The 26022-nt window shown below is 44.2% G+C and overlaps 1 protein-coding gene across 1 annotated transcript in view; it reads left to right on the top strand.

Moving 5' to 3' along the window:
* Positions 1–26022, top strand: part of ADCY1 (adenylate cyclase 1) — a 241557-nt gene that overhangs the window by 166853 nt on the left and 48682 nt on the right. The window contains exons 6-7 of the mRNA XM_065399454.1: positions 3265–3423; positions 5260–5401. Coding sequence (XP_065255526.1) covers positions 3265–3423; positions 5260–5401 — 301 coding nt within the window. The remainder of the gene's footprint in view (positions 1–3264; positions 3424–5259; positions 5402–26022) is intronic.

The following is a 26022-nucleotide window of genomic DNA, read 5'->3' as shown; positions in this document are numbered from 1 at the left end:
TAAATTAGAGTGAATAAATGAAGACTTGGCACACCACTTCTGAAAGGTTGCCCACCCCTGTTCTAAAGAGAGACAGGAATTTATGCCCCATTTTAGAATGCAATCCTAACTGTGGAGATAGCTCCTAAGCACGTGTAAGATTTTGCAGTTTCCGTGCAATAGATTGTTGTCAATTGTTAGAAATAAAAAGTCCTCTTAATGCCACCCGAGTGAGATGACTTTAACAGCTAATTACAGTCAGGGCCGGCTCTAGGATTTTTGCCGCCCCAAGCAGAAACAATTTTGGCCGCCCCCCTCCCCCGTTTTTTTCTTACCCCACCCCCGGCCCTGCCTCAGCTCCGCCCCTTCCCCAAATCCCCAGCCCTGCCGCCTCCTCCCCCCAGGCTCTCAAGCCTAGGAGGGAGGGGGAGAAGCGGCGCGCGCGCCGCGGCCACTCAGAGTCTCCCCTTCCCTCCCAGGCTCTCAAGCCTGGGAGGGAGGGGGAGCAGCGGCGCGCGAATCAGCTGTTTTGCGCGCTGTGGCGCGTGAGCGGCAGCAGCGGAGGTGAGCTAGGGCAGCCGGGGCACATTTTTAGGGGTGGCATTCTGGCGCCGGCCATGCCGCCCCTAAAAATGTGCCGCCCCAAGCACCAGCTTGTTTTGCTGGTGCCTAGAGCCGGCCCTGATTACAGTTCCTGCGTGTATAAAATGTAAATCTCTTCAGGCTAGATTGAGCCTTCAGGCTCAGCCCTGCATATGGGGCAGTGGGTAGCTTTGCTACTACAGGAGGAAAGATATTACGGTTCAGTCACAATTCCTCCCCTGCTACCTTCCTATGCTGAGGAATCGTGTTACTTCACCCTTTGTTGGGTTACTTACCACCACCCCTGTGTCTTGCCAGCTGAGCTGCCTGATGCATGGAGGGTGGAGCCAAGACTTTGCCCCATCCCTGATATTCCCCACTGGCATCTCCTCATGCCCATTTGCTCACAGAGGTAAGGTGAGGGGAAAGTCTTATGTGCACAGCCTTGCTCCCTGAGCCTCAGTCAGAGAATCTAGTGTCTGGCTGTCAGGGGGACCCTACTTCCCTGGGTGGTCTCATAGGACTAGACAAAATCTAGCCCCATGTATTTCTGAATAGCTAACCCAACTACATGCAGGAGCACAGGGATCAGGACTGGAATATCATGTTTGTGTGACTTGGGGGGGGGGGGGGGAGGGCAGATCTTTCCCGCTTACTGATTCTGAATCTGAAATCTTGAGAGCAGTAAGCAATTAATACAAGAAAATGACTACTGGTGTGTTTAAATATGCATCATTGTAGAGGAGGAAATTAAACAATCAGAGACGCTTCAAAAAATTATTTTTACCTCAGTAAGTTTTAAATCAATGAAATGAAGTGGAGTTGTTCATCAAATAAAACTAAAGTAAAACTAAAAGATAGAATGCCAAGCAAATACATTACTACAGAATAAGGAAATAAATCAGAGAAGATAAACATTTTTATTGATGTTTATTGTTTAGGACTTTCTCTGATGCACAAAGAGAAAACAGTGGATGGAATTCACCTTAGTACAGAGGGTTAGCACCATCTCCTCCATATCACGTTATTATCATTGCTATGAATCTGTATTACAGTCACACCTAGAGGCCAACCACTGTGCCATTTACAGACAAAGGCTGGGAAATGTTATCTCCATTTGGCAGACTGGGAACTGAGAGAAAGAGAGATTAAGTGACTTGCCCAAGGTCACACAGGAAGTCTAGGGTGGAGCTAGGAATTGACGCCAGAGCTCTTCAATCCCGGTTTAGTGCTCTACCCACAAGACCAACCTTCCCCTCAGTGCCCTGTATGAATGCTTATGGTGAAATCCCTTTACCCATATAAATCCCATGGTCTTTGTGTGAGACGAATTACCAGGCAAAATTCTCCAGCCTCTAACACAAAAAAAGGCTGTATAAATAGAATATATGCTTTCTATGAAATGAAGGAACTCTAAAAGTAATATTGTCCATTTTAATATTCAATTGAAAGCAATCCCTTGTAATACTGTATTTAAATATGTTTGCTTGGATGCATGTCAGGTTAAAATTACACTTAATAAGATAGTTTCAACAATTTTCTTTTGATTCCACCATCAGTTTGCTGTCAGCTGTCATAGCTGCCTAAAGTAAATATGCATTAGGAAACAGGAAAATTTATGACAGAAAAAACTGTGGGTAAATAAGTGGAGACAGAAGATAAACAAGCAAGTGCTGTAGTTTGGCTGTCACTGGATCAGTTGAGTTACAAGTAGAGTGTATTTTGTTTATCTTGATAGGAGATCTAAGCTTCACAAGGAATTTAATAGCAAATACTGAGAAGGTGGCAACTAGAACTTCATAGTACAGTTTGCAAAACTTGAATCTCGGACCACGTTCACAAAAATGTTTGCTAAGAGGAACAGACTTTTCAAATGAACTTTAACCCAGTTTCAGATGACCCTGGCACAATATAAATTGAAGCCATGTATAACATCTGCTTTAACCCTGAATTTTTTTCTGGATGAAATTAGGTGAAACATAATCTTTGACTGAATTTTGCTTTGAGTGTTTGGATTCATTCAAACCTGAAAATCAAATCAAAACTTCATTTGGTGCTGAAAGTTAGGAATTAAAACACTCACTCCTTGTAAGAAACAAAACATTCTATTATTATTATGGTTTAGATCTTGGGTAAACTTGCCATTACCCCAAGAGACCAGAAAGAGAAGTTTTTATAGGAGCAAAAGTGAAAGGAAATAAAACTGAGAGCAATAAGAGAAAATAAATCAGCTTTACAAGTGTGCTATAGACAGTGACATGGGGGGTCCTGACGATGGAAAATCCACCTCTGGGGAACATTGTGGTGGCAGCAACTTTTCTACTGCTGGGATCATTTCTTTTACACTGATAGAACAGGGAACTGCCCATCTAGCACAGAGCTGTTTGGATTTGTATTTTGCAATTAGCATGAAGTAGCCAGATTCTAGGCGAAAATCCACTATTGGATACTGAGATTTTGATTCGCCGGGGGCTGGGATGAGATCACCAAATCTATTTCATTAGTGATATGAATCAGGGTTTGAACTTTTCCAAAAGCTTGGGAAGGCAAGAACCTTAACTGGCTATGTCACCTGTCTGAAATTTTTAAAGATCATTTCTCTGCAGTTGGCAATGTGTAGAAATGATGAGTCTTGGGAGAAAGAGACAGGAAGGTGATGGAAAGAAATGTTCTTCTCTAAAGATCTGATACCATCTATTGCAGGTCTGTAGCAGAAGCCACTGAAGTGGATCTCAACATGAGAGTTGGACTACACACAGGCAGGGTGCTTTGTGGGGTCCTAGGTCTCCGCAAATGGCAATATGATGTCTGGTCAAATGACGTGACTCTAGCAAATGTAATGGAAACTGGAGGATTGCCTGGGTAAGTCTCAGAGAAAAAACTACAGCCCTGAATGAGAGCATCAATTATTTCTCTCTTTAACTGAAAGTATTTTGCAAAGCCAATTACTATAATAATTGATACATAAGGGTGTTTCAGATTAAGAACTCTCATAGGCTGTATTACCTGCTGTTCAAACATCTCCTAAGGAACACTAGGGTTGAGTGACCTGTAGATTTCTGTTAGTAATGGTACAGAGAAGTAAATGTGAACAACATTCTGTTAAAATGTAAATGTCCTTTGAATAAGCTTTTCACTAGAAACTGCCAAATATGAAGGGTAGGAATGAGGCAATGATAAAATTTTAGTAAAGAAAGAGCTAAATACTCCTCTCAGTAAAATGGAGTTACCTCAGTGTAATGGAGGGGAGGGTTTGCCCATCTCTGCCTCCAAATATGTGGCTTAGTATTACCATTACAAAGTCAGATTTTCAAAGTTAGTCATGCCCAATGCCATGCAAACATTAGTTTGTGCTTAAAATATGTATCCAAATACTAGGCGTATGTGTGCAAATCATGTATTTGCATGTGCTCTTGGAGAACTAGTAATTTAACTGGGTATGGGCACAAGCAGGTACTGAAATTTCAAGGATGCATTGAGCTTTCTTGAGTACAAGTTAAGTGCATGCAAGCATGTTAGAACACAACCCCCTGTATCAACTGGAGATTTGTTGGATTTTTACAAAACAATTTGTGTTCTGCTGAACAGGGAGAAGTGGGGCCTGCTAATTCTTGTGGGTAAGATGGGAAATTTCCTACTTGGCTGACATTTGTTTACCATAGATGATTTTGGTAGTTTAGTTTAGTTTGCTTTGGAAACTCTTATCTTAAGGCATCACAGTAAAAAGAATTTGAAAAGATATTTAAGAGAAGTAATACCTTTACAGTTAATTTCTATGAAAATGTTCCATGTGTAAAGGGTGACATAGAAGAAAGTATAAAAACAGTTATAGGAAAAATAGACCAATGGGGAGAAACCTAGCTGGCATTGTTGGGAGAACAGAATGGGCGGGGGCAGCTAATAAAATAGGTTGGCTAAATTGAGACCATCAGGGTTTGTCTACATGGGGACATTCAGGAAAATTAATCCAAATTAACCAACTATGTGTATGTAAAGTGGATTAAACTTCATTAAACCCCTGTGTGGACCCTCTTATTCAAAATTAAAGTGACTGTAATTCAGTGTAGCTTATTTCACTTCCAAAGTGAATTAAACTAAACTGAATTAAGGGCACTTTAATGCTGATTTAGAGTGTCCACCCAGAGTCCTAATGTGGTTTAACTAATCCACTTTGAAAGTTAATTGAGGTTCAGTTTCCCGATTACACTTATGCAGACGAGCCCTCAGAGTTGTAAATGGACGGGAAAGTGAATACAAAAGCCTGACCTTTATATAGCAGAAAAAGAACAGCCATTAGTAAGATTTAAAGAGTGGGGTGGCATGCATCAAACAGAGGGCCAGTATCTCCAGCAAGTGCTTTAATAAATACTTAGAAAGCTAGAGTACTTGAAATATAACATGTATGCCTGTATACTTTGTAAAATCAACAAGACTGCAATTTGAGGTGGTACTCTATAGTTACTTACATTTGTTCAAAGCATCTGCTAAATTTAGGAAGTTTATATGCTAAAAACACCTCTGCATTCTAGTTGGTTGCAAGAATTTAGCTGCCCTACAACAAAAGTTCACCTACTGTTTGTGCATGTAATTCACCTTTGTGTTGGCCCTCTGCACAGTGGTGGATTTCACCCAAATGAATAGGTCCTGGCTCATAATGCATCATTGCTTTAAATTCTTTTTTCCTGTCTTTCTCTCTAGGAAAGTTCACATAACAAAGACCACCTTAGAGTGCCTAAACGGTGACTATGAGGTAGAACCAGGGTATGGCCATGAAAGGAACAGTTTCTTGAAGAAGCATAATATTGAAACATTTTTTATTGTGCCATCCCATCGGAGGAAGGTAGGCTTCACTAATTCTAGCTTGTTCCATGGTGTAATTTCATAGTTTAACAAGTATATTGTGAAACCACCCTTAAAACAGAGGCAATATCTATATATATTAACTATTGAGAGAGACAACGTAGGTGAGGCAATACCTTTTATCAGACCAACTTCCGTTGGTGGAAGGGACAAGCTTGTGAGATTCACAGAGCAATTCTTCAGCTCTGTGAAGCCCAAAAGCTTGTCCCTTCCACCAACGGAAGTTGGTCCAATAAAAAGTATTACCTCACCTACCTTGTCTCTCTCATATCCTGGGACCAACACAGCTACAACAAATCTGCAAGTAATGTCTTAATTATTAACAGTTCTTCAAACCGTCCGTGAAAATAGGATCTTTTATTTTGGAGGGAGGGGGACATCATACATGATTAGTTCTGAAAATTGATCATTCTCTGAAAAATAATCTACTTTTAAGTATGAACTGTCAGAAAAGCAGATGGTTCATTCAAACCCTGCAACTGTACTGTCAAATAGTACGTGATAAAATATCACCCCAGTGACTGAAGTTCATTCTTCTCTCCCTCTTTTCTTTTATATAAGCTTTCTGAACATCAAACCTTCCATCTTTGTACTTTTTTGTTTGTTTGTTTTTGTTTTTTGTTCTCCCCTCTCCCATGTCCACATTTGGACATGTTTACATTCCCAGTCATGCTCCCCTAACCCTTCCTACAATAATGTGTGATACTAGTGGCCCATTTACTAGGCCTGAAGGAGTCCCCAGGGGATAGAAGCAGCAAAAATAGTGATTACAGTCATGTCTTGCCTGCAGCAGAAAAGTAAGTGAAATGAACTCACCCATAATTGACCTAACATACCATGGGAGTTTGAAAAAGTTGCCATGTGAGCTCTACAGCACAGGCCTAGTTATCGAGGTCAGGGGAAGAAGCTAGAGTTAGCCAGCCCGGTTTTGAGTCCATATACCATTGGATCGGTGTTTGCTAATCATTCAAGCGCCTTAGAGCAAATCTTAAAAGGGTAGCACAGCAAATACTCAATACTCTGCCCAGTGTGTTCATTCTCCTCCTCCTGATGAGCTGAGCTGCTCCTGAGGCCTCAGATTCGTTGCCCCTGTTCATTCATCCACTTCAGCCACAGTCCCCACATGCCCTCAGTATCCCCCCTCCAATCCACAGCCTTCCCAAAGCTCTGCTCCCCCTATCCCTGTTCCCCTCCTCTGCCCCCTGCCAGATCTATTGAGATGTGGTGGGGGGTGAAGAGCAGGCTTGTGTGCAAAGAAGAGGCACTTGTGCTTTCCTGACCCTTCTCTAATACTGTAGAGAATCTGTGGCCCATTTGACAGCTAGGGCCTCTTTCTCTATAGTCAAGTAACGGGTCTCTCTGGGGAACAGTTTTCGCCTCAGGTATAATATGGGATGTTCCTCTCTGGTGTCTCCTTGAGACAGTACTGCCCCGATCCCTACCTCCGATGCGTCCGTCTGCAGGATGAAGGGTTTCTGAAAGTTGGGATGGACCAAGATCGGCTCCCGGGTCAGCCGTTCCTTTAATGCCTGAAAGGCTGCCTCATACTCCCAAGACCACTGAACTCTCTGGGATTGTGATTTCTTCATCAAGTCAGTCAGGGGGACCGCCAAATTCACAAAATCTGGTACAAAACACTGGCAATATCTGGCTAGGCCGAGGAATTGCTGAACCTGTCACTGTCGTCGGCATGGGCCAGTTCTGCAGCGCTTGTACCTTCCCAACTAAGGGTCGCAGCTCTCTGCCCCCAACAGTATAACCTAGGTATGTTACTTCGTTCTGCCCAAGATGGCATTTCGTTGGATTCGTGCGTCCAGCCTCCCTGAGTGCATGTATGAATTTAGAGAGGTGTTGAAGGTGGTCTTCCCAGCTCGTGCTATATATGACGATGTCATTGATATAAGCGGTGGTGTACTGCCCATGTGGTTGTAATACCCGATTCACGAGTCACTGGAAGGTGGCCACTGCCCCATGTAGCCCAAATGGCATGGTTATAAATTGATACAGGCCAAAGGGGGTTGGGAAGGCCATTTTTGAGCGTGAGTTTGGGGTCAGAAGGATTTGCCAATACCCTTTGGTAAGATCCAAAGTAACCTCTCGAGGAGTTCGTTGACCCGCAGTATCAGGTAGACATTGAATCAGGATATACTGTTCACCTTTCTAAAGTCAATACAAAACCGGATGGACCCGTCTGGTTTCAGGACTCAGACTATTGGGCTTTGCCACTCGCTATGAAATCTATATCCATCAAATCTATATCCAGCATGACCTTCAGTTCTTTCTGGACGGCCCCCCACATCTTCTTGGGCAGAGGTCGGTGGAGGTTGCGTACCTTTTGTCCTGGTATGGTGGCAATATGAGCCGACAAGACATCTGGGTAGGACTGCAGGAGTCTTTGCAGTTGCTCTCTCTGGGTCTGGACGAGTCCTGTTCCTATCAACAGGACTCTGGGTCTGGACGAGTCCTGTTCCTATCAACATTGGCCCATCTTCAAAGGATTCATCAACCAGGGGTCCTAATTCTGGTTCAGGGGTGTAGGGTGTGATTAGTAAAGCCTCCCTGCTCCTCCAGGACTTTAGCAAATTGACGTGATACGTGCATGTCTTGTGGTGCCAGCCTGGCAGCTGGACCTTATAATCGACCGGCCCAGTCTACCACGTGACTTCAAAGGGGCCTTGCCACTTAGCCAATAGTTTGGATTCGGTTGAGGGCAGCAGGATTAGGACCTGGTCTCCTGGTTCAAAGCTCAGCAGCCTGGCAGCTGGACCTTATAATCGACCGGCCCAGTCTACCACGTGACTTCAAAGGGGCCTTGCCACTTAGCCAATAGTTTGGATTCGGTTGAGGGCAGCAGGATTAGGACCTGGTCTCCTGGTTCAAAGCTCAGCAGCCTGGCTCCCTTGTTACACTGTTGTGCCTGAATCTGCTGCACCTGCCTCAGATTTTCTCTGGCAAAGGTCCCTACCATCTGAAACCTCTCCCGCAACTATATCACATGATGGACAACCCCCCCTTGCCTGTGTCTCTTGCCCTTCCCAGCCCTCTTTCAGAAGGTTGAGGATATCACAGGGTGGTCTTCCATATAAGAGTTCGAAGGGGGAGAACCCCGTTGATGCTTGGGGTACCTCCCATATGGCAAACAACAAGGCTGGGAGTAGTGTATCCGAATGTTGCCGATCCTCTTCCACAAATTTGCGTAGCATGCTCTTTAAGGTCTTGTTAAAACATTCTACCAATCTGTCTGTCTGGGGATGGTATAGGGAAGTTCTGAGGGCTCATATATCTAAGAGATGGCAGAGGTCGGCCATCAATCGGAAAGTCACGTTCGTCCCCTGATCTGTTAAGATTTTGTGGGGTATCCTTACCCGTGCAAAGACCTTGATGAGCTCAGCGGCTATCTTAGGGGGCATGGCAGTCCATATAATGGGACTGCTTCTCGGTAGCGTGTCACGTAATCCACTATCATGAGGATATACCAGTGGCCAGAGGAACTGTTGTCTAGTGGGCCTACCAAGTCAAGTCCTATTCCCTCAAAGGGGATCCTAACCACAGGGAGGGGATGAGGGGCCCTTTCAGCACTCCTTTTGGGTCCATGCATTGGCACTCTGAACATGAGGCACAATAATTCTTCACCTCCTGGTGGATATCCAGCCAGAAGAACCACCGTGCCACCCGTTGGAGGGTCTTTTCTCTTCCAAGGTGCCCTGCCCAGAGCACCAAATGGGCGAGGTGTAAAAGACCCTGGCGCAACCTCCGAGGGACCAGCAGCTGGCGAAGCAATTCTCTAGTATGTGGCTCTTCCACCAGGCGATAGAGGTGGTCATGCCATATTTCGAAGCATGGGCCTTGGGGTTTTTTGGGGAGCACCCCTCCCCTCTTGATCTCTAGCGGTAGCCTGCTCCCAGGCATGACTAAGTGTAGGGTCCTCTCATTGTTCCCAGATAAAGTCGCCATCTTGTTCAAGCTCTGTTCGTGCATCATTGACGGAGGAGTCTGTTGGTGTAGGCGGGGGCACCGAGATCATGGCAGACTTGGAGGGCCCTTCCCCTGGGTTGGCATCCCAATCCCTCACAAGTAGCCCCTTTTTTGTTGGCCCTTCGTCTTCTCCTGTCGGACGGTACTGAGAGGGCTCTTGCAGTAGTTCTAGGAACCACGGCCAGTCCCGCCCCCAGAATCACTGGATAGGCCAGCCTAGGAATCAAGCCCGACTGAGAGGGCCGCGCTTTGGTGGTATATCTCCAGCATCAGCCGGGCAGCAGGATACAAATGTAGGTCTCCATGGACGCATTGGATGTGGATGGGGGACCCGTCTGGCTCAAGGTCTGGTACCAGGTCGCCTCGGATGAGAGTTTGGCTACAGCCAGAGTCAATCAGTGCTGTTGCAGGAACCCCTTCTATGAGCACCGGGACCTGGAGCTTCTCTGGGCCCCTCTTCTGAGCCCAGGGGCTGGCTACCCAGAGCTGCTCGTAATTGCAGTCCATATAGGGGCCATCATGTCGGAAATGCCCCTCTTGACCACATTCATAACAACGGTCTCGGCCCCTCTGGGTAGCGAGTCCATTCTAATCGGGTTGGCTCCGATGAGTGGGCTTTCATCCCACCGTGTAAGGCCTCGAATAGCAGTCGGCTTCAGACTCATGTCAGTGTTCCTCGTTGAGGCTCTCGACAGGGGTTGTAGTCCTCCCAGTGGGGCCGGGAGGGGTTTCCCCTTGGCTGGCCGGTCTTTCCGCCCAGGTTCCTCCATCTTATGGGGTTGGGATTCCGTAATTTCGGCCACCAAGTAATCCTCCATCAGTCCAACCGCTTCCGTAAGTGTTACAGGGCAGTCTCTATGCACCCACTCCTTCCCCCTGTTCTGGAGGATTTGGGTGAACTGTTCCAAAATTACCGCTTCTGCCAGTTGAGCACCAAACCGCTTGTCAGGCTTTAGTGATCGCCAAGTGTAGTCCCGGAGACATTGAGCCACTGCTCGTGGCCTAGCCCCTGCAGGGTACCATTTCTGATTAAAGCACTGGCGGTATGTCTCGGGGCTGATATCGGTCTGGTCTAGTGTGGACACCTTCACTTTTTCATAGTCCGCGGCGTCCTGGTGGTCAAGGTTGCGATAGGCCACCTGGGCTGGCCCCGTTAAGTAATGGGCTAGAAAGGTATCCCACTGTCCCTGATAACACCGCTACTTGTTGGACTAGCCTTTGCTGTTGGACTTGCTGCTGGATGGCCAACTCCTGTTGGTGGCTAGTAACCTGTTGCAACACCTGTGCATATTGCTGCTGCTGTTGTTGTGCTACCTGTTTTTGCTGGCTTTCTAGGAGCCATTTCAAGACCTTGTCCAATTCCATGCTGGCGTCTACTAATTTCAGGTAACTAGAACGCTAGGGAGGTAAAGGGAAGAACCCGTACCTCCCTCGGATCTACTATTTTAGGCCTCTCCTCAGGCCTGGGGTGTTGCCCACATTCTCTACCACCTGTGACATGGTTGGGGGGACCCCATCTAGTGCAGAGTGAGTGCGCCTCGTCTCCCTTAGGGTGTAGGGGCAGGGTGTGCATAACCTGCCTCTATGTCTCCGTAGTCAGAATCAATATACTCGCCTCTGTTAGCAGGGCAATGAGGCCTAGTGGCCAAAGTCAATGTATTCGCCTGCCTCCACGGGGCAGTAAGACCTAGTGACCAAAGTCAATGGATTTGCCCCAGTCCGCAGGGCACCAAGGCCTGGGGACCAACGTCACTGCATCTGCATCTGCCCGTTAGCAGGTCAGTGCAGCACAGTGGCCAGAGTCAATAGGTTTTCCCCTCTAATAGGGCAGTAGGGGCTAGTCAATTGTTTCGTCTCTGTTCACAGGGCAGTAAGGCCTAGAGGCCAAGTGGCCTCAATCAGAGAAGGGGGCAGCCATGCCCAGAAAGGGGGATGGTGGCAGCCCAGGTAGGGGACCCGGGCCGTCCCTCTCCACTGGACTCCAGCCCAGGGCCCTGGTAGTGGCAGGAGTGCATGCCACTGAGTCAGTGGGGGTAGTCCAACCGAAACATGCTGACTCAATATTCTGGTTCACTAATTGGGCCACTGTCTGATTCCCCTGGGCTGCTTCCTACCGTGGTTCCTGCTGCTGCGGTCTTGGCGTCTCGGCTGTCTCTGGGTTCCCTGGTCTGTGCTGTCCCCGGCGACTCTGGACTCTGTGGGACCTCCGTGGGTAGCCTGACGTCTGCCTGCGTTGTGGCATCTCCAGCTCTCATGACCTCGGGCTTCGGCTGATCCTTGGCTGGAGCCAGCGTCATGCGCCCTTCCTCTCCGGCAGTCAGCCCCAACTGAGCTGAGCTGCTCCCTTTTATACTGGTGCATTTGGAGCATGCCCAGTAGAGTTGAGGGGATGTGGCTTCCTCAGCCCACAATTTAGGCTTAACCCTTCCCCGTTCAGTGCAGAACCCTTCCCCGTTCAGTGCGGGACGAGTGCGCCCCGTCACACCACGTCAGACAACTTAGGACACAGACCTCCATACACCTGACCCTCCTAGTCTATCCTAACAAGTTTTTCTTAGGCACTGGACATTTATATGTGTAACCAAGAGTTTTATAAGAGCAAATATGAAAAAAATAAACAAGAGATGTGGAAGAGATATAAGTCCCCACAATTCAGGGCATTAGCCACCCTCTTAGTAAAGGGGGTTTGGAGGAAGCTTTCCTTCAGGGCTGGTTATCTCAGATGGTGGTTGTAGGGGTTATGCACATTCTCTGAAGCATATTGGACACTGTTGAAGAGAGATTACTGAATTAGATGAGGTACTGGTCTGATCCAATATTGCAATTCCTATGTTCCTATGTTTCCTAAGAGGCCTTTTCTGTAAAGGTTGTTGGTCCAATATAAACTTGCTGTGAAGTTTGTGGCCCTTTAAACCAAGGGGCTGGATCTTGCTCCCATGGCTAGAGGGAGTTCTACTTTTGGCTTCCATAAAAACAGGATTAGGCCCTAAATTAAACAATGTAGAGACACAGGAAGGGGCAGGAGGAGGAATTGTTTAGGCTAGAAATGCTGCTTCTTGGTTATAGATTTTTCCCCTCCATTATTGTAATATAACTTCTAGAGCATTATATCTCTAATTTATTATATTGATGATGATGGTGGTGGTAGTTTGGAAGCAGGAAGTCTTAACTAAAAGAAGTGATCTTTTAGGAGGGACTTAAATGAGAAGAGCAAGCTAACTTGATGCATAGAGACAAATGGAAAAAGGAGGGAGGAGTTGGCAAAGCAAAATTTATGAGTTGAAACCATTTTAAATATTATGGTAACCAGGTCAACATGCATTTTAATTGCAAGGATGAAGGGCTAATAATAAGTGAGCACACGGTTCTTTATATTTGCAAGGGGTGTGTTGAATAGCGAGAAGCTAATGATTAGCTTGTCATCAGCTGCAAAAAGCAAATGGCACCTTCCCCATTATTGTGTCACTGATTGATTTATGGAAGTGCCAGATGTTGCTGTACAACTTAGCTAATAACATTAGCTCTCTGGTATGCATCAATGGAGTGTCTGTGAAACTGGCAGAAAAACACTTCATGAATTTTACTGGTATCAACTGACTTCTACACTCTGCTCACAGATCAATCAATGTGTCACTTTGCAGTTCATTGCAGCATATCAAACCTTTCCATAGTCATTGTATACTTGCATATTGATCACTGGACCATAAAACATTGACTAAAAATGTTTTATATTATCTTTACATTCACCACAAAGCACATAGTATCCCCACCCCTCTTGAATCAACCACTAAGTCTCTAGAGACAGATAAATGGAAGACTGTCCCTGAAGCTTGGACAAAATCTGATACATTTAGCTGAGTTCAGATGTCCACTGGTTTAATATTGTATTCCTTCCTCCTGAGCCTCAATAGCTGAAACATGGTCACATTTTTTATTCTTTATGCATCATCTCTGACATTAATATGAACTGACTTTAGCAGGTACGATGCCAAGAGGAATGAAAATCAATGTTATCAGCAACAGATGGCCAAGAATCTGTTCAATTTGAAAGGTAAATAGGAGCAGTTTGGAATATTTTGTTTTAATTAAGAGGAAGATATATTCCCCACTTCCTTCAAAATCTTTTGGAATGATCTATCGTCACGATGATTTTGTAAGCCAAGAACGAGAATAATAACACACGAAAGCCCTTTCATGTACCAGTTGCACTTTAAATGAGAACAGATTATAAAATATTCACAACTTTTTAATCTTTTATATGAGGCCCATTAACATCCAACTCTAGAGGTCTGGTGTGATTATTGACTTAAAATGCACATTAGCAAGTGGAGAGGGACTTATTGGAAGCAGCCACTGAGTCATTTTTTATTTTATGTTTTGCTTCGTTACAATTATTATTTCCATGGAAGCATGAGATTACATTATAGGGTTTGGTTAATTATAGTTGTTGTTTTTAATCAGCAAGCATTATAGCCAATACTTTCAAACTTGGTGACCTAACATTAGGCTCCTAAACCCACCTAAATAATTCATCTGATTTTCAATGGTGCTGAACATGGACCTTTCCCACTGAAGTCAAATTAAAATTTTGGCTTAATTATTGAGCTTTCAACTTGAAACACATGGGGACACCCCCAGTTATAAAGATGTTTTTGGCCTGCTGAGGTACTGCTGATGTTACTGTACTTCAGCTCCCTGTAGAAAATTCCAGGCCAGTTCCTAGCAGCAGTGGAGCTCCCTGCAAGAGTGTCTGATCAGCCCCAGCTAAATCTCTGGATCTGATAATTACCCTTGTAACTTTCCTGGCTTATACTCTTCCAACTCTAATGTTGTTCTGCATTCAAAATTAAATTTTAGTGTGTGACTAACTTCCTTTGTTTCACCGGACTGCATTCTCTGATTCACTGGTCTTCATAATCACCAGAGCCAGTTAGTCAAGGCATCATTGCTTCATTTGTACAGCTGAAACATGGATTCCAGCTGGCTCCCAGCTGTATAGTTGGCACATTTGCATCTATGAGGTTTGGTCTTTGGCCTTGGTAATATCGAGACAGTTACAGTCTTAGGTATACTTCCTTTGTAACCATTGCATTAGTTCTTTTCATGCCTCTTAAAAAGCCTCATTATCTCACATGCTAAGAAAACAACAAACATTTAATGATGTAATGTGTCCAGATAGTTTACCAGACGCCTAAACAGTGGCCAACTCTGGACTTACCTGGGGGGGAGAAACGTACAAAAAGTTATCCCAGAAAGTCTCAACTTCTGTGGTCAGCTGGATAGTACATGCCATCAGTGTCACTCTTTGACTAGTTAAGCTCTCCTGCTTGATTCAGTACCATTTGGGAAAGACAGATAACCCCGAAAAACAGAAGAGGCCAAATGATTCTGTGGAACACCAGTAAAAAAAATCTGAGGGAGTTATACCCATGGAAGTGATACTAAAATTATAATGGTCATACTTAAATACAAATGTACATTTATAAATAGTTTATAAAGGGTTAATAAATACATCGTGGAGGTTTTAATTAATAGTTATTAAATTGTAATGAATTGTTAGAGTCCAACAGGTAATGGCTTCCTTACAGCTGTCTGCAACACCTTCTACTAATGTGCTTATGGATTATTAACAAACAATTTGAATTGCCTTTGATTATTTGCTATTCTTTATTTGTGGTGTGTGACTGGTCACCTAAATCAGGTGGTAGTTATTTCTGCTCTCTGATAGGATAACATTAATGTTCATCCATAATGCATGCTACTCATTTCTGTAACATGCTTACAACATCTACTAATCATTTAAAATATTCTATTAATATGAAGTGTGACTGAAATTAGTATAGGGAAACAGTAAAAACTGTATATTCACAAGACAGTTAAGTGCACTGTCTAAAAGGGAATTACAATGAAGACCCTGATTTTGCGAAGGGATCTGTGCAGAAGAGCCCTTGTTCTTGTGGAAAGTCCATTCATTTCTGTAGGACTGTGCACAGATATAAGGGCCTACTCATGCAAATGAGTATCCCAGGTCCTTCAATACTCAGGCCTGGTATTGTGACAGTTCTACATGCTCATAACTGAGGGTGAGGTGTGTCAGGTGATTCTTCCTGCTGCCTTTCCGGTCAGTGACCAATTCCTGTTTTTTCTCCCTTTTGTTTTCGTTTTGGGGCAGCAAGTCAATGTATATGGATCTTATCATCGCAGGGATCATGGGTTTTGGCTTGCTTGTGAGTGAATATTGCTTAGCTTATACTTGTACATTTCACTAGGCCTGCTTAATCTACATCTGCATTTAACAAGTCTCAGCCCCCTTTATGTTAGGCTGGCTAACTGCCTCTCTTCAAATTCTGAAAATCCATTATCTTCCTGGTTGATCTGCAGTCCATTCTCTGATTAGGCTCTCTCATCACTCAGCTGGCTTATACTCAACTTACCCTACTGTAAAAAGATCTCCTTCCTTTTACTTTCTGTGACTAGTCAGATTCCTTCATATGGCTACTCTCTCTGTCTCGTCTTTCCCTTATTTTTCCCATTTTCTCTGTGAAAGGTCTAGCATTTTTCCCTCCTTCCTCACCATATGAATATGGAACTCTCAAGAAATCTCAGCAAAACCTCCCTACAACTCCCTCTAAAAGCCTATTCATATCTAATTAGTTGTGGTCACTCAGTGGGACTGTAACCAATCAGAAATTCCCAGGTGAATGGGCGTAGGATCTTTCCTTGTCCCTCATTAATCTCTCTGGTGTTCAGCAGGTGGGATTCCTGACAGGAGGAAGTGAGAGCTAGATGGACCCTGCTACCAATGACGTATCTACAAATAGAGAGGAAATCAATAATTGTTTGTTTTAGGAGAGACCTGTTCAAAACACTTAAGTGCAGGATTCCTCTCCATATGAGACACCTTGGGATCATCTTTTGGAATATGTAGCACTAAATGCTTAAAATTTACCAGCTGGCTTGAGTGTTGGAGAGATCCAGAGCAATTATCTACAGTACACCTCTGAGGAAAACTTACTATAAACCACAATTACATTTGATAGCTCAAAAGGTGATCAATTAATTTCTTACATTAGACTCATGATGTAACAGGCAGAAATTCAGTAACCTGGGATTCATTTTAAATTGTGTGACAGCAGCTGCAGAAGAAGTGTTGATGGCTGTCACATCACTGTCATACACTGTTTTTCATCTAACATAAACAGATGTGATTTTAAACTTCCTGCAGTCGCAATCCTGTCACTAAGTGAGTGGCTGTAAAGTAAACAGATTATATAGAATTCTGATGCTTCAGAAGGATATCAGAACACTGTTTTTGACACAGTGCAATATCCTCAGCTGGCGTAAATCAGTGTAGCTTCAGTGACTTCACTTGAGCTTTGCTAGTTTACATCAGCTGAGAATCTGTCCCTGTATGTTGTACTGAGCCCTATGCCTTCTCACCACTAAACAATGCATGTTGTTTAATGTATCTTATCTGCAACTGATTTGATGGTTTTGTTCAGCTTGGAATGAGCAGGAGCGGATTTACCATGAAACAAACCATGCGGTGGCACGGGCCCCCCAAAATGCAGGACAAATATCTGACAACCTGCCCCTGAGTCCCAGCCAGCGGCGCAGCAGGGCTCAGGCAGGCAAGCTGCCTGCATGCTGTGGCCGGTGGCCCCACGCCGCTGCTGGGGAGCGGCCAGCTGCTGGCACATCTCTGCGCGCCCCTGGCAGGGGGTGGGAGGTGGCTCCGTGCGCTGCCCCCACCCTCGGCAGTGCATGGAGACCCGCTGCCACCCTCCACCCAAGAGGTGCACAGAGACGTGCCAGCAGCAGGGCTAAGGCGGCTCCCTGCCCAGTCTGCCTCCCTTCCTCCACGCCATTTTGCTCCCAGAAGGGGCCGGCATATCCCTGCGGCCCTTTGAGATGGTGGGGTGTCTGTGCACTGTCCCTGCCCTGAGTGCCGACTCTGCAGTTCCCATTGGCCAGGAACTGCGGCCAATGGGAGCTGCGGGGGTGACACCTGCGGGCGGGGGTGACACCTGCGGGCGGGGGTGCATGGAGACCCCTGGCTTCCCCCGCTTAGGAGCCGTTGCCGGAAGGGTGTGTGTGCCGGTCGCTTTGGGAGCCATGCCACCCGAGTTAAGCGCCTCCCCCCCTGCCTCCCTCCTGCAGCCCAACCCTCTGCTCCAGCCCAGAGCCTGCACCCTGCACCCAAACTTCCTCCCAGAGCCTGCACCCCTCACCCCCTCCCATACCCCAACCCCCTGCCCCAGCCCGGAGCCCTCATCCAGCACCCAAACTTCCTTCCAGAGCCCACACCTCCTCCTGCACCCCAACCCCCTGCCCCAATCAAGGAACCTCACTTTATTTTCATTTACTTCCCATTACTTATAATATAGGAGGGGGATGAAGAAAAAAAGAAGGAAAAATGTGGGGGGGAGATAAGAGAGAATGTTCTTTTTCTTGGCTGGGTCCTGAGTGGGAGCCCTGGAAAATGAAGCTGTGCACAGGGACCCACTAACTCTAAAGCCGCCACTGGGAATGAGCATAGAGCAAATGTTGCCTATTATAGCATAGAGCAAACAGCACAGAGCAGACTTCAGATTCTATCAGCATTCAGTATATTTCCCACTCTTATGTGAAGAACACAAACATTTTTGATATTTTACTGAAATGTTCTGTTTAGGCCATTGTGAGATTTATCTTCACATAAAACTCCCATTGACTTCAATGGGAGTGACACACACAAAGATTACAGGATTGGGCTCTAAGAAATTAGGGAGGCTGAAGAGGAAATCAACATGATATTATGCGGCTTATTTTGTGATGTGCAAACAATATGAAATAAGTTTAGCATTTGTTTTTTTCAATCAACATTCAGAAAGAAAATGAAATATTCATTGTGGGGAAGCTGGAAGTCTGGGAAGTACTCATGCAAATGTATGTTTGCGCAAAAGTTCATGCCAGAATTGATTATGGTAACCATCTTAAAAATCTCCTGTTCAGAACACTTTGTCATCCTGTCAGAGAGCAGAAATACAAACACCTGGTGACTTAGGCTTGGTCTACACTTACCCCCCAATTCGAACTAAGGTACGCAACTTCAGCTACGTGAATAACGTAGCTGAAGTTCGAAGTACCTTAGTTCGAACTTACCTCGGTCCACACGTGGCAGGCAGGCTCCCCCGTCGACGCCGCGGTTCCCCCGTCGACGCCGCGGTACTCCTCTCGTCTAGCTGGAGTACCGCAGTCGACGGCGATCACTTCCTGGTTCGACTTATCGCGTCCAGACAAGACGCGATAAGTCGAACCCAGAACTTCGATTCCCAGCCGCCGAACTGGGAAGCGGCTGGGTGTAGACATAGATGACCAGGCACACACTACTAATGAAGAATAGTAAATATTTGAAGATATAATCAAATAGTTTGGACTAGCTGATAGGCTGATATATGTTTGCATAAAGCATTCACCAAACAATTTTGAATAAATAGCATATTTGTAAAAAACAAAGCCTGTCTGTAGATAACTCACAAAAAGTAAAAATGGGCTATGTCCGTTCACTTATTCACTACAAACAGTTTACCAACTCACGCAAAAGCATGTTCTGTATTAGCACTTTTCCACAAAGCCCAAAATAAACATTTTACGATAGGCCGCATAACATGAATTGTGGAATCTGATACATTAATGACAACACACACTCTAAGTTCAGTAATACACAAAAAACTACAGACCCCATTTATCTCGATGGGATGGTGTCCCTAGCCTCTGTTTGCCAACAGTTGGGAATGGGCAACAAGGGATGGATCACTTGACGATTACCTGTTCTGGTGATTCCCTCTGAAGCACTTGGCAGTGGCCACGGTCAAAAGACAGGATATTGGGCTAGATGGACCTTTGGTCTGACCCAGTATGGCCATTCTTTTGACTTCAGCCTGTCCTGTCCTCCTCTGCATTTGATGCAGGATGCTTCCTCCTCCTCCAGGCTGCCTGGATCATCAGGAGGCATTGAGTGCACAGTGGAGAGAGTCTCCCTGCTCTCAGTTCCAGTGTCCAGCACTATAGCCTCTAAGAGAAGAAAATTGCACAGAAAATCCTGCTCATCTGTGCCAGTTTGGGCTGGAGCATGCTCATGCATACAGATACTCTTTAGCAGCCAGCCTCTAGCAAACCTCTACTAGCCATGTGCAAATGGCAATTTTCAGAGGCTTATAACTGCCAAATGTGGGTGGATTTTTACAGGGACAGGAGGAAAACACATCTCTCTGACCCCAGCCAAATTTAAAGTCTCTACTGCAAAGCATGGGGTGCTAGAGATTATCAATTAAACAGTTGTAAAAAAAATTAACATTGGCAAAACAATCTATTTTCTCCAACCCTGTTCTCAAAAATGACTGAACCAGTGTTGTTGAACTTGTCCAAACTTTCCAAAAATATTCGACCTAAGGCAGACACCCCATATGGAAAATTTCAGTCCACACAGTTAAAACTTGGGAAAATTATAAGTAACTGAAAACAGAGTCTTACAGTGGAAAACGTTAGGCAACCTTGATTATTCACTGCCCCAAAATGTCATTAATGCAGAGTTAAGTATGACCATGTACTTCCTGAATGTCGAGTGCACCTGTACTTAAATCTCTAAAACCCAGGAAATACAGAGTTACAGTACACATAAGCTATGCCACGCAACCTTAACTCTGCCCCCAGAACCAGTGGGGATATACTGTCAGTATGCTTTGGTATGCTAGGACTGCGCTATAATAAGCAGACATAAGGACTGACAAAGTAAATGTGCCATTTTATGTGCTGTGTTTTCCCCCCCACAGAACTGTATTCTCTTATTGATCTGTATGTACTCCAACTGCCCTTCACTGTGTCAGGGACACAGGTGCAAAGATTATTGCAGCAGGTTGCCACAGCTCGCACCACAGCTCACACCATGATATGAGGAGAGGTGCATCTGCTCCCAAAGGGATCACAGCTGATTCCATACTAGAGCCATACTAGATTCCTTACCACCGACTGTTCCTGTTGTTCAGGACACTGTCACACAACCATCACCCCATTATCCCAAGAGAGTGTGAAAACCAGTGGTGCGCCTGATCTTATATGGCAGTGAGTTGCTATTTCAGGGCAGTATAATTCCTTGCCATTTGAGAATCTCTGGTAGTCTACCCACAACTTTTAGTTAGGCTATATAGTGTTTTATGTTAGCCATGTAAATGATGGTGTGTGTGTGTGTATATGTATATGTATATGTATATATATATATATATATATATATATATATATATATATACACATACACACACACACACACACACATCATCATCATCATCATCATCATTTACATGGCTAACATAAAACACTATATAGCCTATATATATACACACACACAAATGTATGTATATTTGGGGGGGAAATTTTAAATAGGGTGGACGAAAGTGATGTCCTGTCCCTTTAAATATTTGAGCACTCCCCTATCCCACCCAGTGCAAAGCCTCACTTTCATGTTGGTTTCAGTTTTGCTGCAAGAACAATAAAGGGAGCACAGCAGAGAGCTGTGTTTCTATCTCCTCTGCTGGATCCAAATATAATAGGAATCTGCTTTCATTCTCTGTCTCTGGTTTTCATCTGAAACAGTTTCCTTAGACACTTGTGCATATAAAAAGATACTGAAAGTAGACACTAAAGCATTGTGCTAATTCCCACTGCAGTGTGAAAACCAGTACAAAGGATGGATTACAGGTACCTGAGTGTGGGATATCAGTATGAAAAAGACTGAGAATTCATGTATGAGGGGGTAGCGAACTCAAGTTTTATCATGGTATCCCCCACCCTCAGATCTCCACCCTTCCATTCATGGCTCCATCTTCTAGTAAAAACAATTAATAGGACATACCAGGGGTCTCATATCCCTGTACCCCCAAAATATCACTTCAGCTAGCCTACCAATACTTTTTTGGTAGCCTCCCTGTAAAGCTGCCTCCAAAAATAGAATTTAACACTCAATATCAAAGAGTGATAGCATTGTCAAAGAACAGGCAGAATATACAATTACTGCGTGGTTTTTACAATTTAGCTTTTATCAGTGAATCATTGTTAGCAGCTTGCATTCTTCAGATTTATCAAGTGCATTTGGTTTTCTGTATGTGGTCCCTGGATGCTTTTCATTCTATTGCAAAGGCTTTCAAGTGACTTTTATTCATCAAGTGTAGGTTGTTTGATGTGTATGATTCTTATTGGAATACGTTTTTTGACAGCAGGCTGTTGTTGTTTTTGTCAGACCAACCAAAGAAACTTTACCATGGTGGGGATTAGATTTTCACTCCTCTTAACCAAAAAAAACCCAAACCCCCCTGAACTTAATGAGCTGAAAAATTGTTAGTCAGCAATGTGTAAACAAATAAAAAAGGAATGGGGCGGGGAGTGGGGGGGGGGAGAATAAATTGAGAGAAGGAAAAGGATTAAAATTAGCATTCCAGCCATTTTATTTTCTTTTTTTATATCCATCTATATACTAACAGAGACTTAAATTTCTATCTTTATTTGCTGGCAATATCCTTCCTTGCAGGAAGGTGAATTCCATTGAATAACAGTGTGTCCCTATAGAAAAGACACTCTCTTCCAGCAGCATAGGTGAAATTTTTAAGGCTTGTGTTCTGTACAAGCAGAGGAGACCACAAAACCAAAATATTAGGCCAAAATGTTCAAACTCAGGTTCCTGAAGTTAGACACCTAAATCCATAGTTAGGCACCTAATTATGTGGTCTGATTTTTTTTTTCCAGAGATACTGAGCACCCACAGCTCCCATTGTCTGCTTGTCTGTGGGAGAAATGGGTGTCCTGCACTTCTGAAAAATCAGATCACTTTTATTTAGGCACTTAAATGTGAATTTAAATGCCTAACTTTAGCCACCTAAATTTGAACATTCTGATCATTGTTTATGCAGATCTGACACAGTGAAGGGACATAATTACTGTTCAAAGCTTCCACTGAAGGGTATCTGTATTAATTCAAAAACTGTGCACAGAAATGTGCTAACAATGAAGAGCACTATTTGTAGGTCTACCAAACACACAACTAGCATTGGAAGTAGCTTACCACTGACCAAAGAAGGAGATAAGGGTGTTGTGCTATCTGGAGTGGCTCACAACTGAGTGCTTACCTCAGGGCAGATTGTCAGAAAACAAGAGCACCAACTGGTAGTATATTCTATAATTAGATTTCACCAAGCCAGCACCACATGTGAACTCCGGGATCACTATCCCAGTCTTACCACAGAGTCACAAACAGTCCCCTTAGGACCCTTAGGACCCAGCCTGTCATGCCACCCAGACAAACTGGACTTTGTGATAAAAGGTCCCTTCAACCAAAAATCACACATCAGGTTTCTCCTAGTCCCAAGAGACCAGTCACTTACCCCAAATCAATTGGTACTCTGGACCTTACACCAAAGAGAATGCTGGCAGCCAATTCTGTAGTAAACTAACTAAAAGTTTATTAGCTAAGAACAAAAAATGAGAGTTATTGAGAGTTTAAAGCAGGTAAAATAGATGTACAGGTGAATCACAGTTTGTAACTCCAAATGGTAGCAGTGATATAATAAACTGCCAGTTTCCCAAAAGTCTTTCAAGATACCCAAATTGTCTCTAGGGATCTCTGCTTTGCGTCTGGTACACTTCCCTGTAAAAGTCCAAACTGTCAGAGATAAAGGATCTTTCTTTGAATCCATATTTATGGTATCTTCACACAGAAAGCAAGCTGACTGTGTCTCTACCCATGTAGGTTTTTCCTTTGATGACAGTGAGTGAGGAATGCACTTAGTCTTTTGACCTCCAGTCATCATCACAATGGCCATTTGCTTTGGAATTAGCACCCTTTCTGATATATTCGGTAATTAGCATTTCACAAGATTTCTTTGGGTTATTGAGTTACATGGGCATATACAATGTAAATGTTTTATTACATTATAACGGAAACAGATAAGTGAAAACAATACGAATAACATTCCACTAGCTTTCATGAAGTTTAAAACGTTACTCTCTTCGATCTACACTAATACACAAGTGAATCGGCCTATGGCCCTGATCTGACCTGATCTGCCAGGGTCACATATCACTCCTGCTGTCACTGTGAATGGCGCTAGGAACAGAAATGCACATATGTCAGTCTGATGCCCCCCAATCTGGAATTATTCCAGGTTTTCCATCACTGTCAGTGGGAGTGGGGTTTGTCCTTTGCTTTATGTTCTGTTGCTCCCATTTTATTTTACTCCCCAAAGATGTGGCACTTGGAGACGAGAGAGGTGAGGGGCTTAGAGAATGGTTGTATCTATTTTATTGGTCTCCCAGCAATCTTTTAACACTTGCAACCATTAGAAATATTTGCTGTATTTGTGTTGGATAGGTAGGTAAACTGGTTTGAACTATGGAGAATTCTTTCTTAGACAAGTTGTATTCTTTCACCACTAAGTAAAATGGACTTTAGTATATTAGTAAAGAAATGATTACAAATAAATAAAATGGCATATGAGAGAGTTGTCTAAAAATTGCTAATTACCATAGCTGTGAAAAGACAAACCTGAACAAACCTGCTCACTTATCTCAGGATAAAAAAAGTCCACAGGAAAGCTCAGTAACTTGCAAGTAATAACAGGAAAGATGCTAATACCAAGAAGTTCAGACCTGACTACCTGAAGGCATAAGCAAGAGAGACACATACAATACAGCACGGAAGCGTTCTGTGAATGCACTTTGAATATCAACGGTACCTCCTTTTCTGTGATTTTTTTTTTCATGCCCCTAGGTGACCATAGCAAAATGAACTGCAGTCTGATGCTGTTTCTGAGGAGCCTAGATAAGCACCAGTGGATCCTTTACCAGAGTATTACAAGAGATGCAAACAGAGGGATGTTTTCTCAGAATTTTAATCAATGATTGTTGTATTCCACATGCTTCAATGCACTCTCAAAGCTGTAAATAGGCTGGCTGCCTTTTGTAGGGGTCTGATAGAACATCCCTGTTCTTACCCTGATTTGCTGGCTATGTTACTACAAAGAACCCTTCCTAAAATTATGTTGCAAATGAACAGGCATCAGTTCACTGCACTTAAAAAGGAAGTGCCAAAATAAAATAAAGCAGGCCATGAGCAAGTTCAGTGGGATGCCTGTCAAGGATGGCCTATTTTTTTTTTTTTAGGTGTGGCATAAAAAGGTAATACTACCCTCCTGGCAATGACCATGTGTCTCTGTTATAGCAGGAGCCCAACCATGCTTAATGACTGGTAAATAAACAGTTTGCTCCATCTGCTGCTTTGAAGCTATATTAAAGAAGCTGTTATAAATTCTGGAATTCTGGATAAAAATTATCTGCACACATGAGGGTTCTTCTGAGGGAGAGCCAGGTTGGGGAAAGGAAGGAGATACACTGCCTGAGCAAAGTTGTCAGGCGACATTATTCCTCTATAAGGGCACGTCTATACTTACCTCCGGGTCCGGCGGTAAGCAATCGATCTTCTGGGATCGATCCCGGAAGTGCTCGCCGTCGACACCGGTACTCCTGCTTCACGAGAGGAGTACGCGGAGTCGACGGGGGAGCCTGCCTGCCGCGTCTGGACCCGCGGTAAGTTCGAACTAAGGTACTTCAACTTCAGCTACGTTATTAACATAGCTGAAGTTGCGTATCTTAGTTCGAAGTGGGGGGTTAGTGTGGACCAGGCCTTAGTCATAATGGTTCTGGGCAGTCACAGAAGCAGAGTGTTCACAGGAGATTTGATACACTGAAGTAAGTTTAGACTGTACTCTCCAAAGCACCCTCCTCCCAGCACTTCCAGGGGGAGAGAGAGACCATGGCCCTATTCTTGCCGCTCTCTCATACATGCCCTCTTAGCTCTGCTAGCAGAAACTTCCATTAGCACACCCAGCTATATTAAAGTTTCTCTTTTGTGGGTACTCCGAGGTGCAAAGGAGCTTCTCGTTCTTTACCTAGAAGATCAACTCAGAATCAGCCTAATATGGCCCCCAAAATCAAGATGTGTGGCAAAATCACTGATCTGCTCAATGTGACTTCCAGGTGAGAGGTCTGACCTTGTCTGACAGACAGAGGAAAGGGGACTAGTTGTTTTGGAGTTGAGCTCCAGTGGTGATGCTAAGATCTATTTCACCTAGTGCCTTCCATATGTTCCCTTTCTATTACTACGACTTGGAAAATAGAGCAAAAGTATTGGAGTTAATTGCAAAAAAAAAGCTGCTACATTTTTTGTTGGGTTTAGAGAAAGGCATGCAGCAAAATACTCATATTTCTAGAAGAGCTATGGATGTGTTAAGAAAACATGATAGGATTAATCCGTAACATCACAACTAGCTACCCAAAGGCTATGTTCTAGCTTGGGGCCTTGAAGAGCATTGGTCTGAAGGTAGATCCCATTTGCCATATTCTGACCTAAGGGCTATCTATGCCTAAAAATATCTTATTTGGTATGAACAACTAAGGAATGTGTTCAAGATATTTAGTGAAGTGAATGTCACTATACAATGTCCTTTGGGCAGAATATTGCTTTCCAGCAGTGAGTCACTTGCCAGAAATTCCTCAACTGAGAGATTATATGGGAAGCCACTTAAGAGAGATTTTTTTCAC

This window comes from Emys orbicularis, chromosome 2, assembly GCF_028017835.1.
Source record: "Emys orbicularis isolate rEmyOrb1 chromosome 2, rEmyOrb1.hap1, whole genome shotgun sequence".
NCBI lineage: Eukaryota > Metazoa > Chordata > Testudines > Emydidae > Emys > Emys orbicularis.
The sequence above is the reverse complement of the archived record's forward strand: the minus strand, read 5'-3'. Positions and strand labels throughout refer to the sequence as shown.